Here is a 20,371-nt window from a genome sequence, read left to right as displayed (position 1 = left end):
AGTAATAACTTTGAAAGTGACTTGTTGTGGTTTCAAGTTCTAAAAGGTTTATACCTAACAATATTTACGTGTGTACAAACAAGGATCTGACAGAACTAATAGACGTGGTTCCTCTCTGAATGGTAGGGCCTTGGAGAGTGTTGTCAAAGAGAGGGGTGCAGGTATGCATTTCCTTGAACTACGTCACAGGTAGGCAGAATGGTGAAGATGGCATTTGGCACACTTGCCTTCATTAGCCAGAGCATTGAGTACAGGAGTTGTGTTACAAATTACTAGACAATGGTAAGGCTGGATTTGGAACAGTGCGTACAATTCTGACGCCCTGTTAGAGGAAGGAGGTTATTAAGGATGCAAAGGAGATTTACAAGGATGTCCCTGGGACTGGAAGGTTTGAGTTATAAGGAGAGGCTGGATGGACTGGGACTTCTTTCCTTGGACAGTTGGAGGATGAGGGGTGACTGTATCAAGGTTTATAAAATCATGAGGGGCACAGACAAGGTGAATAGCCAAGGTCATTTCCCCAGGGGAGGGGAGTCCAAAACTAGAGGTCACAGGTTTAAGGTGAGAAGGGAAACGGGACCCGAGGAGCAACTTTTTCACCAAGAGGGTGGTGTGTGTGTGTGGAATGAGCTGCCAGGGGAGGTGGTAGAGGTGGGTACAACGACAACATTTAAGAGACATTTGGACAGGTACATAGATGGGAAAGGTTTAGAGGGATATGGGCCAAATACAGGCAAATGGGACTAAGTTCAGTTTCGGAAAGCTGGTCGGCATTGATGAGTTTGGCCAAAGGGCCTGTTTTGTGCTGGATATCTCTGTGACCCTTCTTCTCTCTGGCTCCATCTGAGATTCCTCCCATCCCAAAGTGCTCCTGATTGGCTTGGCTTCCCACACAGCCTCTCTGTAGGGTTTGACCCGATCACGTGGCCTCAGGGATCCCCCAACCCTGGTGCCATGCCACCCAAGCTACAACTACATCACCCTGATTTTCAAACCCCTGAAACTGGTGACCCTGCCAGTGAACCCATAACTCACCTCCCAAGGTCTGCACAGTGGTAGGTATAACTATCTCTCACCTGGTCAATCTTGCTGACCAAGTCTAGAAGACAGACGAGAGAGTGAAAGGCCAGATTTAAACACTGTGGTAAAAGTATATCAAATGGTCCAGTTTGTTAGGAATCACCAGAAGCAATCACATTGATGATAACCCTTCCACTTAGTGATTGTAATCCCTGATAGCAGATATGGATAGTATGACTCCACATCCCTATTATTATCAGTTATGGCCTCCTCTTCAGCATCAAGTTCCAGATGTCAGACTTGGTTATCACAAAGAAAACGAAAGCTAGCAGGGGTGGCACGGTGGCACAGTGCTGCTGCCTCACAGCGCCAGGGACCTCGGTTTGATTCCAGCCTAGGGTCACTGTCTGTGTGGAGCCTGCATGTTCTCCCCGTGTCTGCGTAGGTTTCCTCCGGGTGCTCCGATTTCCTCCCACAGAGCAAAGATGTGCAGGTTAGGTGGATTGGCCATGCTAAATTGACTCTTAGTGTCAGGGGGACGAGCTAGGGTAAATGCGTGTGTTTGGTTATGTGGGGTTATGGGGATAGGGCCTGGGTGGGATTGTGGTTAGCGCAGCCTCAATGGGCTGAAGAGCCTCCTCCTGCATTGATTCTAGCCATTGAGCTGAAGGTTTACCAACAGTTACCACTGACCACCTCTTGGGAATATAGGATCCATTCAGGGGGAAGGTGGTGGGGGGCTCAGCTGATTTGTACCCTAATTCCATTTACCAGCGTTTTGATCCATTTACCCTGATCCCCTCACCTAGTAAACACTATGAACCTCAGGTGTTCTCCAGCCTCAACAACTGTCCTGATGGAAGCGAGTCCCAGACTGCTAATTGCTGTGGGTGAGGAAGTGTTTGCTGATCACACCCAGAAAGGCTTCATTCCAATTTTAAGGTCTCTTCTACCACCATGCCTCCCTCCCCGCCACCCACCCTCACCCACTTTTTATCCTGGGTTCTCCCACCAGAGAAAATAATTTCTCTCTATTTATCCAACCAAAACCTTTAGTTACATCAACACCGAATCTTAAAGTTTATTTATTTATGAATCACAAGTAAGCTGACATTGACACTGCAATGAAGTTACTGTGAAAATCCCCAAGTTGCCACACTCTGGCACCTGTTTGGGTTGCACTGAGGGAGAATTTAGCACACTGACAAGACATCAGTGATGACACTGCTATTCATTTGGTTGCTGTAAACCATTTTGAGGAGGTGTCAGGTGCTACACAAATGCATCTAACCAGCATGTCTTTCAGACTGTGGGAGGAAACTGCAATCTTATCCACTCAAGGGGTGACCATTATGAGAGGTGTAGATAGAGTTGACAGTCAGAATCTTTTCTTCCCAGAGTTGAAAATGTCTAATACTAATACTTAAGGTAAGAGGGACAAAGTTCAGAGGAGATGTGAGGGACAAATCTTTTTACACAGAGAGTGGTAGGTGTCTGGAACTGGTGCTGCCAGAGATGGTGGTGGAGGCAGATATGAAAGTGGGGAGGGTTTAAGGGGCTTTTAGATAAGCACATGAATGTACAAGGAATAGAGGGACAACAGAAAGGGCAGGCAGAAGGGATTAGTATAATTTGACGTCATGTTTGGCACAACATTGTGGGCTGAAGGGCCTGTTCCTGCACTATACTCTTGTATATTCTACCAGCTGAGTCTCTGCCATCTGTCTTCATTCTTTAATCCCTTCCCACCTCGCGTATTACTGAAATGGATCTGTGGCCCTCCATGGCCAACACCTGAGGTGCAACCTTGGTTCCTCAGGTGCCCTCAACTAACATACCAGAAAAAAGTACTTTGTTCCCTTCTATGGCACCTTGCTGTGCATATATTGACTGACAAAACATCAGTGATGACACTTCTATTCATTTGGTTGCTGTAAACCATTTTGAGGAGGTGTCAGGTGCTACATAAACGCAAGTTCTTCTTCTTCACATAGAACACGACAATTTTTGTGTTTGCTTCAGAGAAGTGTGAAGCAATGCTGTCAGCCGATTGAAGGGGGAGAGGCAATAATAAGCTAAATAATCCAATTTTAAAGAGAGAGATTTGCCGGGTGGGGGCGGTGTATGCACCCGAATGTTTGAATGTGGAGGAGATAACTGAGAAAGTTGTTTGTTTTTTGTAAAAGAATTTGGCTTCCTGAATTCTGAATAGAGTGCTAAAGAAGGGAGGTGATGTTAAACCTTGTAAAAAAACAAGAGTTAGTCATCAGCGACATGGTGGCACAGTGGTTAGCACTGCTATCTCACAGCACCAGGGACCCGGGTTCAATTCCCAGCTTGGGTCAGTGTCTGTGGAGTCTGCACGTTCTCCCTGTGTCTGCGTGGGTTTCCTTTGGGTGCTCCGGTTTGCTCCCACAGTCGGAAAGACATGCTGGTCAGCGTGCTAAATTCTCCCTCAGCGTATCTGAACAGGTGCTGGAGTGTGGTGGCTCGGGGATTTTCACAGTAACTTCATTGCAGTGTTAATGTAAGCCAACTTGTGACTAATAAATAAGTAAAGCTGGAGTTTTGAGTTGAGTTGTGGGCACTGCAATTCTGCTTGAATATTCAGGTCCAAGTGAGGATGCAGGAGAGATTGAACAGAGTGGTAGCAGGAAGGAAAGGCTCTGGTTATTTGGAGAGATGGGGAAAGCTTGGTTTGTTCTCCTGACAGCAGAGAAAGTTCAAAGGTGACACGTTCAAAACGGTGAATGATTATGGCAGAGTAAATAGTGAGGAAACTGTGTCTAGAGGGGTCAGCGACCAAAGGACAAGGATTTTATTTTTGTAATTGGCAAAGTATCCAGAGGAGGAATTATCTTACTGGTGAACTGATACGATCTGGAATCCATCGCCTGAAAAGATAGTGGGAGCAAATTCAATAATCGCTTTGCAGGAAGGAATTGCATGAACACATTGGAGAAAAAGAATCCTGCGGCAAGGCAGCGCAGTGGGAGCAATAGAATGATAGAAGCCCAACAGTGCAGAATGAGGCCATTTGGCCCATCGAGTCTGCACCTATCACAATCCCATCCAGGCTCCATCTTTGTAACCCCACATATTTACTCTGCTAATCCCCTGACACTAAGGGGCAATTTATCACCGCCAGTTAACCTAACCCACACACCTTAAAGTTAAAGTTTATGAATTAGTCACAAAGTACGCTTACATTTACACTGCAATGAAGTTACTGTGAAAATCCGCTAGTCGCTACGCTCTGGCACTTGTTCGGGGGAGAATTTAGCATGACCAATGTATCTTTTGCACTCTCTCATTGCTTTCTCTATGAACAGCATACTTTGTATAGCACCCAAGAAACAATACTTTTCACTGTGTGTTAATACATGTGACAATAATAAATCACATCAGCATGTCTTTTGAACTGTGGGAGGAAACCGGAGCACCTGGAGGAAACCCACACAGACACGGGGAGAATGTGCAGACTCCGCACAGACAATGACCCAGGCCTGGGAATTGAACCCAGGTCCCTGGCACTGCCGTGAGGCAGCAGTGCTAACGTCCACATCTCCACATCGTGGCTGTGAGGCAGCAGTGCTAACCACTGTGCTGCCCTGCCAAATAGCTTTGCCAAGGAGCTGGGCTGAATGGCCTCCTGTGAAATCATTCTTGATACTGGATCAAATCTTCCAACAGAGATATCACACACTGTGATGTGGTTTCACTGTCCTCGCTCTCTGCTCTGTTAAATGCAATGCACCTATCTGTCCAGCGTCCCTTCCACATGTTCCACATCGGTGCACTTTTACTTCAGTGTCCCAGTCCTGGCGGTGAATAATAATATCATTTCTTCCCAGGGCTGTGCTCTGGTTTAGTGACACGATCCGTCCAGCGTGTGGTCGCACATCCGAATGTGTTTGGAAACGGCAGCAATAAAACCCCCCTCCTCTCTGCCTGACCCTTTAGCTGGGAGCCTGAGGAAGGGGAGAGAGTTCAGCCACTGTGTGGAAGAGTGATTCTGCAGTGACAGAGGGAGTTAACTGCAAGGAACTTTCTGAGCAGAATAATCCTGCACCACAAACAGCAGCGTATAGCTGTTAACACATTCCGTTTGGACACTATTGTACTCTGTATCCAGATTCCTCTGAATAGTCCACCGAGGGGGAGGGGGGCAGCTAGGATTTAGCAGATACACTGGCTTGTGTCACACACACTGTTTTGCAGTCAGTGCTCTGTGTGTGTGTGTGTGTGTGTGTGAAAGAGCCTGGTGGATTTTTTTCCCCCTGCATCAGCATCATTGCAAGGGAAAATCCATTCGGCAGAAAGGTAAATGTGTAGCAGGACACACACAGACGCAGGCACCTGGCGGTGGTGGGAAGGGAGGGGGGTGAACAGATGGTCTGCAGCCTGGAGAGGGAGTGCTGTGAATGGGCAAGATGTTGTAGCGGCGGCTTGTGTGTGTGTGTGTGTGTGTGTGTGTGCTCTCTGCTGGCGTGGACCCTGCCCCCCTCTCCCTCTGACACTCTGCAGCAGCCAGCAGCCCACCCCTCGGAGCTGGGGCCGAATCGGCGCTCCCGCACAGACACATTAGTGTCCCAGAAGGAATTTTTTTTTTGAATGATGTATGGGTGATCCTCACCTAGCTGCCGTCACACATCGGGGCAGCTTGCGGCATGGACACTGGCACAGCACACACATACACACACACACAGCTGGTGTGAAACTGCAGACTGGAAACTGACAAGACTGGACTGTTACCCCCCACCCCCCCCCCGGCCACCTTGCTCTTTCCGGATTTTGTGTGTGTGTGTGTGTGTGTGTGTGTGTGTCTCTGAGAGGAACCTGCAGACACAGACATGGCTCAAGCCGCTAAACAACTGAAGAAAATCAAGGATGTGGAAGCCCAGGCACAGCTGGAGCAGGAGAAGAAGGAGGAAGAGAAGAGAAAGAGAAGGAACCGTTCCCGGGAGCGCAAGAGGAAGGTATGTGTGTGTGTCTCTGATGTATGGAGTGGGGGAGTGGAGGATGCCCAGGCTGGAACATCTCACTGTATCCCAATGCACTGGGCATTGCTGTCAGCTGGACGTTGCTACATTCCCTCCCCTCGCTGCAGCAACTTTTGTGGAGGAGATAAGGATGCAGTGTGTGTGTGTGTGTCCCATTCCCCTACAAACATATAAGGGGGGAGGGTGGGTAGTTTGCTGGGGGTGGGGGATGGCAGAATGGGCTGCAGGAAACTGGAGGTTGCGGAATGCAAGTGCCAGGCACAAAACAAATACAGTGAGACCAACCAACTGAGCCTCTGTGGGTAAGCGAGAGAGAGAAGTGGCAGCGAGAGAGAGAGGGTAAGATCTGAACAGGTTGTGACAGGGTGAGCAGCACACACAGAGTTTATTCTGACTGTGACTAGCAGAGAGAGGAGAGAAATGAATTGAGTTGCTCCAATGAATTCCAATGATTGGAGATTGCTTCATTTATGTTTGATCTTGTGCATGCATGGACACCTCTGATTTGCAAAGTTTGAGAGTTTCTGAACAACTGAACTTATTAGTGTATCTGTGCAGGCGCTTGCACACTTTCTGTTGAATCTGCTGCTTTACCAGAACATTGACTGATAGCTTTCACTTTGAGAGATCTCTGATTGTGCAGGTAGTTTAAAAGTGACACCGGCTGTCTGGGAGAGGACGAAACACTCTGATTGTAACAGTAACATGTGTGAAGTGATGCTATAATAATGTTTTGACATTTCCTCTCATTGTGTGTTTCTGGCGGAAGGTTTGCCAAGTGTTCTTTCTTTTGTATATTGAGTTTGATGTTCATGTGTCCTTTCAGTGGCAAAGATGTTGCAAAGCCATGCTCCACTGATCTCACAACTAACTCACTGTGCTTCTTACAATTTGAAAAGGCTGTGCTTTTAAACAGGAGCTTGTAATGTCAGTGGCTTCGCTGGTCACACTTTACGGTTGGCGAATATATCTCATAGAATCCAGAGAATGCCTACATGCAGAAGGAGGCCATTTGGCCCATCAAGTCCGCACCGAGTCTCTGTGAGGGCATCTTATCCAGGCCCACCCCTTCTGCCCTATCTGTACATTTAGCATGGCCAATCCACCTCACCTGCATATCTTTGGACACTAAGGGGTAATTTAGCATGGCCAATCCATCTAACTGGCACACCTTTGAACACTAAGGGGAAATTTAACATGGGCAAGCCACCTAATCTGCACATCTTTGGACACTAAGGGGTAATTTAGCATGGCCAATCCACTTAATCTGCACATTTTTGAACACTGAGGGACAATTTAGCATGGCCAATCTACCTAACCTACACATCTTTGGACACTGAGGGGCAATTTAGCATGGCCAATCCACCTAACCTGCACATCTTTGAACACTAAGGGGCAATTTAGCATGGCCAATCCACCTAACCTGCACATTTTTGAACACTAAGGGACAATTTAGCATGGCCAATCCACCTAACCTACACATCTTTGGACACTAAGGGGCAATTTAGCATGGCCAATCCACTTAATCTGCACATCTTTGAACACTAAGGGGCAATTTAACATGGCCAATCCACCTAACCTGCACATCTTTGGATGGTGGGACGAAACCGGAACACCTGGAGGAAACCCACGCAGACATGTGGAGAATGTGCAAACTCCACACACAGATATCCAAGGCTGGAATTGAATTTGGGTCCCTGGCGGTGTGAGGCAGTAGTGCTGACCACTGTGTCACTGTGCCGGCCTGGTTGAGGAGAAGTTCCAGTGTTTGTGTCCACATTTGAACTGCTTCACCTGATGGAAGGATGACAAAGTGCAGTGTGAACATTGGTTTTCCCCTCAGCAGGTTCGAGGATACAGTGATATTTCGGAGATCTATCCATTGGAGCCAGTGGCCCTGATTCTGATGCAACCACGTGTTGAACTGTTTAGGCCTTTAGACACCTTTTAAGCATTAACTTGTTTTATTCTTTTGCCTACACAACTGTCTCGGGGGTTGTGTTGTATATCTGTCGGGGGCTTTTCTTGCCAGGTGTCCCTGGACTTCACTTGTTTATGCTCAGCTACAATCCCTGACACTACCAGCTCTGGCTTCTAATGTCAGACTGATGTGTCTGCACACAGTTCCCCAGACACTGCAGCCACCTTTTCATTCAGCCCAGCCTCGAGCAAAGCAAAATCCATCCAAGTCCCTGTGGGAACTCGGAGATGTGTAGAATGCATGGGGTTTTGTACATGGGAGGTCCACTTGCCGAAGATTAAAGGAACCTTTCTCATTGACCTGCACATAGATTCTTGGTACAAAAGGACAGTGGTGTTGGGCAGTGCTTGACACTTGCTGAAGTGGTGGTGACACACTGTTCATCAAATGGGATTTGGCTAGGGTCTTGCTTGCCTACAGTGGAGATCCTGTAGGATTGAGCTGAAATACTGTCCTCTCTGGGGCTTTATGTTAGGATGTAACCAGTGACAACTTTGTATTGGATGTAATGTGACCAATGGGAACAAGATGCAAGGGTCAGCTGACCCAGTGAAATATGGATCCAATTACAGAGGGATATAACAGTCAGCTGACCATCTGATTCACTATAAATAAGGAGCTATGTTGAATTGTGGGAAGCTTGGAGTGGCCCAGGGTGAGGCCCCAAGTTTGGAGTAATGATGTTTCTTTATTAAACCCTTTCTCTTTGATTTCTAAGTTGGAGTAAGTTTTGTTTTTGTTTCATTTGCTGTATTTTGAAGAGTTCCTTTTGAAGAAACACTTGACGTTGACATGCTGGCCCTCACAGTATGGGTCAACTCCTGTAGCCAGCTTTTTGGAGTGGGTCTGGCTGTGAGTGGAAAGGGGAGATGTGAATGGTTCACACCCAAAGGAATGGGGCCCACCTTGTTTGTGTGAGAGCCAGCCAGGGCCAGTTTTATCTGATGGATGTTTACTGTCACACTTGCTGTGTGACCAGAAGTGAGAGAGTGAAATTAAGAGTCAACAGCAAGATAAAGAAAAGAAAAATATGAATATTTCTGGCACAAATGGTAATTCCAGATAAATAGCCCATTTTCCAATGCAACAGGCCAAAGTTCGGAGCTGTGTATAGTGGGAGTGGGGAATACCCCTTCTCTGTTGGGTAGGGAAGCAGCTGAAAGAGTTGTGTTCCACAATTCATTCACAATCTTTCGTGTTAACCTCCTGGATTACAAAAGCAGAGAAGCAATGGAGTTACACAGGAGGAGGCCATTCAGCCCATTCTGTATTGGTGGGAACTCTGCTCAACGAGGCTGGTTTATTGCGAACAATAAGCAAAGAACTGGCAGATACACAAAGTAAATTCTTTGCATCAGTCCTCACCGTGGAAGAAATTGCAAATATTCCTAAGGTATCAGATGGGCTGATGTTAAATAACATTGCTTGATCTTAGCAAAATCTCAATCACAAGAGATAGAGTATGAGAGAAACTCAAGGAGCTAAATGCAGACAAGTCACCAGAACCAGATGAACTGCATGCTAGGATTTTAATGCAAGAAGCTGCAGAGATAGTGAACTCTTTGGTTGAAATTTTAAGTAACTCACTAGACTCCGGAAGGGTGAGAAATTGGTAAAGAGCCAATGTGACTCACTTGCTGAAAAGGGGAGAAACACAGAAGGCAGTGAACAATAGGCCAGTTAGTTTAACATTTATTATTTGTGAGATGCAGGAGCCAATAATCAAACAGGAAATCATTTAGAAAGCTGAACGTAATCAAACCCAGTCAACATGGTTTTATGAAAGGTAAATCACGTTTAACAAATTTGCTGCAATTCTTTGAGGATGTAACAGGGAGAGGAGATAGAGGAGAACCTGGTGATGTGGTGTATTTAACTTTATAAAAGGCATTTGACAAGTTGCCGCATAAGAGGCTGGTGCTCAAAGTAAAAGCCTGTGGAATTGGAAGAAATCTGTTAGCGTGGATTAAAAACTGGTTGTCGCACAGAGAACAGAGAGTTGGAATAAATGGGTCCTTTTCAGAGTGGAAAGTTATAACCAGTGGAATACCGCAGGGATCAGGTCTTGGTGCACAATTGTTCACTATTTATATTAATGACCTGGAGGAATGAACAGAATGTTAGGTTTCCAAATTTGCTGACAATACGAAGATCGGTAGAAAGGCATGTTGTGATGAGGATATTGTGATTCTGCAATGCGATATAGACAGAGTGGGTGAAAACCTGGCAAAAGGAGTTTAATGTGGGTAAATGTAAGGTCATGAACTTTATGAATTAAAATCTAAACGGCGAGAGACTGCAGATGAATGAAGTACAGAGGGACCTAGGTGTTGTAGTGCATGAATCACAAAAAGCTCGTTGGCAGGTCTAACAAACAGTTAAAAAGGCAAATGGCATTAGGGCTGGCACAGTGGTTAGCAGTGCTGTCTCACAGTGTCAGGGAACAAGTTCAATTCTGGCACTGGGTCACTGTGTGGAGTTTGCATGTTATTCCCATGTCTGCTTGGGTTTTCTCCAGGTGCTTTAGTTGCCTTCCATAGTCCAAGGATATGCAGATTAGATAGATTGGTGATGTTAAATTTTCACTTAGTGTCCCAAGACGTATCGGGTAGCTAGATTGGCCATGGCAAATGTGTGGGGTTATAAGGATAGGGCGGGGAAGAGAGCTTGGTTAAGATACTGAGTCAGTGCAGATTCGATGGATTGAATGGCCTCTTCTGCAGTGTAGGGCTTCGATGATTTTATTGCGAAGGGGTTGGAGTTTAAAAATAGGGAAGTTTTGTTACAATTGTATAGGATATTGGTGAGGCCTCACCTGGAATAGTGTGTACAGTTTTGGTCCCCTTACCTAATAAAGGATATATTCACATTGGAGGGAGTCCAAAGGAGTTTCACCAGCTGAATTCCTGGGATGAAAGAGAGAGTAAATAGTCTGGGTCTGTACTCCTTGGAGTTTAGAAGAGTGCAGGGTGACTTTTATTTAAAAATATAAGATCCTGAAGGAGCTTGACAAGGTAGATGGTGAGATGTTTACACCAGTGAGAGAATCTCGAACAAGGGGACATAGCCACATGATAAAGAGCCGACTATTTAAAACTGAGCTGTGTAGAAATTTCCCCTCGCAGAGGGTGGTGACTCTCTGGAATTCTCTGCCCCTCCAAGGCTGGATCATTCAAAGTATTTGAAGTGGAGGTGGATAAATCTTTGATAGTGTGGGAATGGCACAGAAAAGGAGTTGAGGCCAGTGTAGATCAGCCATGATTGTAAAGGATGGCAGGGCCTGTGTGAAGGGTCTAGTGGTCAACTCCTGCTTGTGTTTTTCATGTTCTTGCTGTGCTCCCTCTGGAGCAGAATGATCCAATTAGACCCCAATTCCATGCACATTCGCCATATCCCTGAAGGTTTGTCCTCTTGCAAGTTTTTATCCAACTCCTTTTTGAAAATTACGGTTGAATCTGCTTCTACCGGCCTTTCAGACAGCAGACTGCAGATTATTAAACAGATGTGCCTCCTCTCACCTCTGCTCGTCCTGCCAATTCCCTACAATCTATTTGTTTGGTCTGCCGTAACACTGGATATCTCCATCAAATCTCCCTATCCTCTCCACTTCATGAAAACACTGGGATTTTCAACATTCAGGCACTTGTACAGTTGTAATTGTCCAGCAAAAAGGCATGAAAGGAAGATGATACTTATGTTTGTCAGTGTGCAGGGGATGTGACCTTTGATGTAGAATCAGAGAATAGAATCCCTACAGTGCAGAACGAGGCCACTTGCCCCATCTAACTGCGCCGAAAATCCCACCCATGTAACCCTATGCATTTACCCTGCTAATCCCCCTGACACTAAGGGGCAATTTATCATGGCAATTCAACCTAATCCGCACGTCATTGGGACTGTGGGAGGAAACCGGAGCACCCGGAGGAAACCCACACAGACACGGGGAAAATGTGCAGACTCCACATAGACAGTGACCCAAGGCCGGGAATGGAACCCTGGTCCCTGGCGCTGTGAGGCAGCAGTGCTAACCACTGTGCTGCCCGGAGTGAGCTCATTGCCCTTCTTGTGTGATCTGGTGACCCAAGTTTCACTCATCGACCTCCATGAACCGTTTAGCCTCAAGGTGAGTCCGTGTCCTCATTCAAGTATTCAGGAGGGATTTGTGGAAAAGTGCTGGTGGATTATTGCAGAGAGAGGTTTCGAGTGCTGTCCACTCAGTACACCTTGGACTTCAATATTAACTGTCTCATTGATAATTTAGACTTTAGTGAGCTGTGGACGACTTGTGTATGGTGTGAAGTAGAATTGGAGACATCATTATTTCATGGTTTATTTCAAAAAGGAATGCATCTTGTGAAGTTGCATGAACCTCAGTTAGGCCGCACTTGGAATATAGTGTTCAATTCTGGTCACCACACTACCAGAAGGGTGTGGGGGCTTTGGAGAGGGTACAGAAAAGATTTAGCAGGATGCTGTGGTATGGAGGGCGTTAGCTATGAGGAGAGGTTGGAGAAACTTGGTTTGTTCTCACTGGAACGACGGAGGTTGAGGGGCGACCTGATAGAAGTCTACAAGATTATGAAAGGCATGGATAGAGTGGAGAGTCAGAAGCTTTCTCCCCAGGGTGGAAGAGTCAATTACTAGGGGGAGCACAGGTTTAAGGTGCAAGGGGCAAGGTCTAAAGGGAATGTACGAGGCAGATATTTTATGCAGAAGGTGGTGGGTGCTGGAACTCATTGCCGTGGGAGGTAGTGGAAACAGATATGATCGTAACTTTTAAGGGGTACCTTGACAAATACATGAATAGGATGGGAATAGAGGGATATGGTCCCTGGAAGGGTCGGGAGTTTTAGTTCAGGCGGCAATGCAGCTGGCACAGACTTGGAGGGCGAAGGGCCTGTTCCTGTGCTGTAATTTTCTCTGTTTATATGTTCAATATTTTGTTCAATCTTGAGAGGATCTGTGATTTTTATTTAAATTCTAATCTGTTATAATCCCAGCTGGTGTTAGTATTGAACGAGAAAGTTCCAGAATGGAACCCTAGCTCAGATCACTATAATGTTCTAGTTTTCAGTTTAGAAAACATGGAGAAACAGTGTCACTGGAATGCCAGTTAGCTTTAAACAACAAAAAATGATTAAACACAAAAAGCTTGAACACAATACAATATTCTTCACTCCCATTCATCTTCACAAATGTACACAGATTTCAGGGATAACATTCCACACTGAAACTCAAATGGCAGCTGTTACTCAATTGATGTTTCATTGATTCCTCCTCCAATCAATCCCCCCACCATGCCAGACGATTGACACATGTGTTTCCAATTTTCCAATGCTTTCTCTCACTAAGGATTCACCTCCAGTTTTTCCAACTAGTCTTTCAAGCAAGGCTTCTTCTCCAATGTTTTACAGTGATCCACCTCCAGGTTTCCCAACTCTCCCATTGTCTTGAATGTATTTACACAAACTCTGAGGTCTAGCTACTGAATGCTTTACAATTATTCCAACTCGTGCTTCAAAGCCTGTGGTAAGGTGTCACAAACCTGAGAAACACTTCAGCTGTCTTTCTGAGTTTTCACTAACAAATTTCTTCTCAGCTCTGTCTGTGGCTTCAGTGAATAGTACCCTGTTCTTGTTCCACTTTCCTCAATTTCTTTACCTTTAGGTTTCCTGGAAATATTTCTTCCTTCTCTAGTTTCCTGAAGCTGTTGATTAGACGTGTGGCACTTGCTTTCTTTGCCTCTTACTCCATTGTATGGCTTTTCTTCCAGCAAAGCTGTGAGAGATGTTCTCTCTCTTTTTGCAAAGCTCCTTCTGCTGTGGCTCCCTATTAAAACTAAACTCCCAAAGAGATCTTTTTTTCCCCAGCAGTGCCCTGCTTGCTAAGCAACATCTCAATCCTCCTCCAAGCTTGTTTACTTTACACATTGTAAACCCTCTCAGCAAAATAGAAGCAAAGTTTGAACTGAAACCAAAACCATACATAAAAACACCTTTCTTTAACAGCAATCTAATGGGCATTTTACCCCTCATACACAAAGCACAATATTAAACCCATATAAATCTATAAAATTTAACAAAACAAATATCGCTCATTTAAGCTACCATGCTTTTCCTGATAAATATAACAATCACAGTTTATTCGGAGTTTTATGCCTGGACTGTAATGCCAGATATTTGCTTAGAATCTTAAAATTCCTACTGTGCAGAAGGAGGGCATTTGGCCCATTGAGTCTGCACTGACAGATGGAATATCTTGCTTTAGCCCGCTAACCCCGCTAATCCACCAAACCTGCATGTATTTGGACACTGAGGGACAATTCAGCATGGCTAATCCACCTAACCTGTAAATCTTTGGACAGGAAGGGTCAATTCACCATGGCTAATCCACCTAGCCTACACATCTTGGAGGCATGGTTAGTAAGTTTGCAAATGACACCAAGATTGGCATAGTGGACAGTGAAGAAAGTTATCTCTGATTGCAACGGGATCTTGATCAATTGGGCCAGTGGGCTGATGAATGGCAGATGGAGTTCAGATAAATGCAAGGTGATGCATTTTGGTAGATTGAACCAAGGCAGGACTTGCTCAGTTAATGGTAGGGTGTTTGGGAGAGTTACAGAACAAAGAGATCTTGGGGTACAGGTTCATAGCTCCTTGAAAGTGGAGTCACAGGTGGACAGAGTGGTGAAGAAGGCATTCGGCATGCTTGGTTTCATTGGCCAGAACATTGAATACAGGAGTTGGGATGTCTTGTTGAAGTTGTACAGGACATTGGTGAGGCCACACTTGGAATACTGTGTACAGTTTGGATCACCCTATTATAGAAAGGATATTATTAAACTCGAAAGAGTGCAGAAAAGATTTACTAGGATGCTTCCAGGACTTGATGGTTTGAGTTATAAGGAGAGTCTGCATAGATTGGGACTTTTTTCTCTGGAGCGTAGGAGGCTGAGGGGTGATCTTATAGAGGCCTATAAAATAATGAGGGGCGCAGATCAGTTAGATAGTCAATATCTTTTCCCAAAGGTGGGGGAGTCTAAAACTAGAGGGCGTAGGTTTAAGGTGAGAGGGGAGAGATACAAAAGTGTCAAGAGGGGTAGTTTTTTTCATACAGAGGGTGGTGAGTGTCTGGAACAAGCTGTCAGAGGTAGCAGTAGAGGTGGGTACAATTTTGTTTTTTAAAAAGCATCTATGTAGATACATGGGTACAATGGGTATAGGGGGATATGGGCCAAATGTGGGCAATTGGGATTAGCTAAGGGGTTTGGAAAAAAAAAGGGCAGCATGGACAAGTTGGGCCAAAGGGCCTGTTTCCACACGGTAAATCTCTATGACTCTATGGAAAAAAGGCCGGGTTAGCGTGGCCAATCCACCTAAACTGCACATGTATGGACTGTGGGAGGAAACCAAATGGGGAGAATGTACATTCTCCACACTGACAGTGACCCAAGCCAGGAATCGAACCCGGGTCCCTGGCGCTGTGAGGCAGTAGTGCTAACCACTGTGCCACCGTTCTGCTTATGTTGATTGTAACTTCCAGCAGGTTCTCTTTTTGACCGTTGAGAAAGAGCACATTGTTTTTTGACTCTGCACAACGTTTCATACCCCTGTTTCTCTCTTCAGAGAATTGGGGTGGGGGGAAGAGTGCGTGAAGTGCTGTGATATAAAATGCTGATACATAGTCACCCCCCAGCTCCCCTTGAATGATTGCGGTGTAGCAGTGAGTGGGGCCAGGCAGTGAGCTCCCTCATCTGGTCCCACCAGCCAGACAAGGACCAAGAGTCCGGACAGGAAAGGGTTGGAATTCCAACTTGATGGCTGAAGGAATAAACTATTCTAAATATAGCAAAGGGAATTCGTACAAGAAGTGTTAGCAAATTATGAAAACAGGATGTGCACTCGCGATCACAACCCTGTCTAAATAATATGATAACCTTCACACAAAGCATCTGAATCCCTCTCACATTATTATGTCTATGCCGTCCCGAGTCCCTCGATTCAATTATTGCCTTGTCATGATTCCCAGGGAGCCTGTGTCCAGTGTGTCCACACAGCTAACGGATTGAATCGCAGGTGCTGGCACAGGACTGCTGCTGGCAAATGACCTTTTAACTGAGCTTTTCTTCAAGGTAATGCTGCTTTTGAAGAGATATTAATGTCTTGTCGGACATTTAATCCGGCCCGCTGACAGAGATGTACACCTGTGCCAAACTGCATCACTTGCAGCGAAACAACGGCTGCAGTAAAAACCACATGAGATTAAAGAAAACTGATGTGTTCAAGAGTTTATGCTGAATCTACAGTTTTAGGTGACTTGGAGCTCTGAGGCTGACTGTTAGTGGATTTCTAAAAAAAATCCTTCAACAGTCGCAACACTGGGTATTCCAGTTGCAGCGCCGTCAATTTTTCAAAAATTCATTTGTGGGACATGGGCACCACTGTCTGGGTCAGCGTTTATTGCCCATCCTGAGTTGCCCGAGGACAGTTGAGAGTCAACCACATTGCTGTGGCTCTGGAGTCACGTGTAGGCCAGACCGGGTAAGGATGGCAGATTTCTGACACAAAAGGACATGGGAGGCTCAGAGGTATTCTTCCAACAAGTGACAATGGTTTATGGTCATCAATAGATTGTTAATTCTGAATATTTTTTATTGAATTTGAATTCCACCAATTACCATGGCGGGATTCGAACCTGGGTCCCCAGAACATTGAGTTGTTGGATTAATAGTCCAGCGATGTTATCACATGGCCATCAACTGCAAATAGTGATTTTTAATATCCCTGAGTTCAGAATTCTATTGGAACAAAGTGCTAGCCAGACAAGTAGGAAGGAGGTGGGAGCCTGAGACAAGCATCCATGTCCCTAGAAGATTTAAGAGCAGTTTATACGGAGGATCAACTTCACCTGGAAAGTCAGCATTTTTTGATCAAAATGGACCACGATAGGAAGTGAGGTTATACTAAAACAGATTCAAAACACAGTGGAGGCTGGATAATGGAGAGAATCACAGTCAGTATTTCAGACTGGGAACACTCAGTAAGATCAGACAGTATCTGTGGGGAGAGAAACACAATCAGTGTTTCAGACTGGGAACACTCAGTAAGGTCAGACAGTATCTGTGGAGAGAGAAACACAGTCAGTGTTTCAGACTGGGAACACTCAGTAAGATCAGACATTATCTGTGGAGAAACACAGTCAGTGTTTCAGACTGGGAACACTCAGTAAGATCAGACAGTATCTGTGGGGAAACACAGTCAGTGTTTCAGACTGGGAACACTCAGTAAGGTCAGACAGTATCTGTGGGGAAACACAGTCAGTGTTTCAGACTGGGAACACTCAGTAAGGTCAGACAGTATCTGTGGGGAAACACAGTCAGTGTTTCAGACTGGGAACACTCAGTAAGATCAGACAGTATCTGTGGGGAAACACAGTCAGTGTTTCAGACTGGGAACACTCGGTAAGGTCAGACAGTATCTGTGGAGAAACACAGTCAGTGTTTCAGACTGGGAACACTCAGTAAGGTCAGACAGTATCTGTGGGGAGAGAAACACAATCAGTGTTTCAGACTGGGAACACTCAGTAAAATCAGACAGTATCTGTGGGGAAACACAGTCAGTGTTTCAGACTGGGAACACTCAGTAAGATCAGACAGTATCTGTGGAGAGAGAAACACAGTCAGTGTTTCAGACTGGGAACACTCAGTAAGGTCAGACAGTATCTGTGGGGAAACACAGTCAGTGTTTCAGACTGGGAACACTCAGTAAGATCAGACAGTATCTGTGGGGAAACACAGTCAGTGTTTCAGACTGGGAACACTCAGTAAGGTCAGACAGTATCTGTGGGGGAACACAGTCAGTGTTTCAGACTGGGAACACTCAGTAAGGTCAGACAGTATCTGTGGGGGAACACAGTCAGTGTTTCAGACTGGGAACACTCAGTAAGGTCAGACAGTATCTGTGGAGAGAGAAACACAGTCAGTGTTTCAGACTGGGAACACTCAGTAAGGTCAGACAGTATCTGTGGGGGAACACAGTCAGTGTTTCAGACTGGGAACACTCAGTAAGGTCAGACAGTATCTGTGGGGAAACACAGTCAGTGTTTCAGACTGGGAACACTCAGTAAGATCAGACAGTACCTGTGGAGAAACACAGTCAGTGTTTCAGACTGGGAACACTCAGTAAGGTCAGACAGTATCTGTGGAGAAACACAGTCAGTGTTTCAGACTGGGAACACTCAGTAAGATCAGACAGTATCTGTGGAGAAACACAGTCAGTGTTTCAGACTGGGAACACTCAGTAAGATCAGACAGTATCTGTGGAGAAACACAGTCAGTGTTTCAGACTGGGAACACTCAGTAAGATCAGACAGTATCTGTGGAGAGAGAAACACAGACAGTGTTTCAGACTGGGAACACTCAGTAAGGTCAGACAGTATCTGTGGAGAAACACAGTCAGTGTTTCAGACTGGGAACACTCAGTAAGATCAGACAGTATCTGTGGGGAAACACAGTCAGTGTTTCAGACTGGGAACACTCAGTAAAGTCAGACAGTATCTGTGGGGAAACACAGTCAGTGTTTCAGACTGGGAACACTCAGTAAGATCAGACAGTATCTGTGGGGAGAGACAGTTAGTGTTTCAGACTGGGAACACTCAGTAAGGTCAGACAGTATCTGTGGGGAAACACAGTTAGTGTTTCAGACTGGGATCACTCAGTAAGATCAGACAGTATCTGTGCGGAAACACAGTCAGTGTTTCAGACTGGGAACACTCAGTAAGATCAGACAGTATCTGTGGGGAAACACAGTCAGTGTTTCAGACTGGGAACACTCAGTAAGATCAGACAGTATCTGTGGGGAGAGAAACACAGTCAGTGTTTCAGACTGGGAACACTCAGTAAGGTCAGACAGTATCTGTGGGGAGAGAAACACAGTCAGTGTTTCAGACTGGGAACACTCAGTAAGGTCAGACAGTATCTGTGGGGAAACACAGTTAGTGTTTCAGACTGGGAACACTCAGTAAGATCAGACAGTATCTGTGGAGAGAGAAACACAGTCAGTGTTTCAGACTGGGAACACTCAGTAAGATCAGACAGTATCTGTGGAGAGAGAAACACAGTCAGTGTTTCAGACTGGGAACACTCAGTAAGGTCAGACAGTATCTGTGGGGAAACACAGTCAGTGTTTCAGACTGGGAACACTCAGTAAGATCAGACAGTATCTGTGGGGAAACACAGTCAGTGTTTCAGACTGGGAACACTCAGTAAGGTCAGACAGTATCTGTGGGGGAACACAGTCAGTGTTTCAGACTGGGAACACTCAGTAAGGTCAGACAGTATCTGTGGGGGAACACAGTCAGTGTTTCAGACTGGGAACACTCAGTAAGGTCAGACAGTATCTGTGGAGAGAGAAACACAGTCAGTGTTTCAGACTGGGAACACTCAGTAAGGTCAGACAGTATCTGTGGGGGAACACAGTCAGTGTTTCAGACTGGGAACACTCAGTAAGGTCAGACAGTATCTGTGGGGAAACACAGTCAGTGTTTCAGACTGGGAACACTCAGTAAGATCAGACAGTACCTGTGGAGAAACACAGTCAGTGTTTCAGACTGGGAACACTCAGTAAGGTCAGACAGTATCTGTGGAGAAACACAGTCAGTGTTTCAGACTGGGAACACTCAGTAAGATCAGACAGTATCTGTGGAGAAACACAGTCAGTGTTTCAGACTGGGAACACTCAGTAAGATCAGACAGTATCTGTGGAGAAACACAGTCAGTGTTTCAGACTGGGAACACTCAGTAAGATCAGACAGTATCTGTGGAGAGAGAAACACAGACAGTGTTTCAGACTGGGAACACTCAGTAAGGTCAGACAGTATCTGTGGAGAAACACAGTCAGTGTTTCAGACTGGGAACACTCAGTAAGATCAGACAGTATCTGTGGGGAAACACAGTCAGTGTTTCAGACTGGGAACACTCAGTAAAGTCAGACAGTATCTGTGGGGAAACACAGTCAGTGTTTCAGACTGGGAACACTCAGTAAGATCAGACAGTATCTGTGGGGAGAGACAGTTAGTGTTTCAGACTGGGAACACTCAGTAAGGTCAGACAGTATCTGTGGGGAAACACAGTTAGTGTTTCAGACTGGGATCACTCAGTAAGATCAGACAGTATCTGTGCGGAAACACAGTCAGTGTTTCAGACTGGGAACACTCAGTAAGATCAGACAGTATCTGTGGGGAAACACAGTCAGTGTTTCAGACTGGGAACACTCAGTAAGATCAGACAGTATCTGTGGGGAGAGAAACACAGTCAGTGTTTCAGACTGGGAACACTCAGTAAGGTCAGACAGTATCTGTGGGGAGA

The 20,371-nt window shown here is 45.6% G+C and overlaps 1 protein-coding gene across 1 annotated transcript in view; it reads left to right on the top strand.

Moving 5' to 3' along the window:
• Positions 1-5,873: 5,873 nt before the first annotated feature.
• LOC145361193 (ankyrin-1-like) overlaps positions 5,874-20,371 on the top strand; it is a 343,699-nt gene continuing 329,201 nt past the window's right edge. The window contains 1 exon segment of the mRNA XM_080216834.1: positions 5,874-5,999. Within this exon segment, the coding sequence (XP_080072960.1) occupies positions 5,874-5,999 (126 nt within the window).

The sequence above is a fragment of the Carcharhinus amblyrhynchos genome, chromosome 34 (genome assembly GCF_965287045.1).
Source record: "Carcharhinus amblyrhynchos chromosome 34, sCarAmb.v2.hapA, whole genome shotgun sequence".
NCBI classification, from domain to species: Eukaryota; Metazoa; Chordata; class Chondrichthyes; order Carcharhiniformes; family Carcharhinidae; genus Carcharhinus; species Carcharhinus amblyrhynchos.
This window is presented reverse-complemented; position numbering and strand designations above follow the sequence as displayed.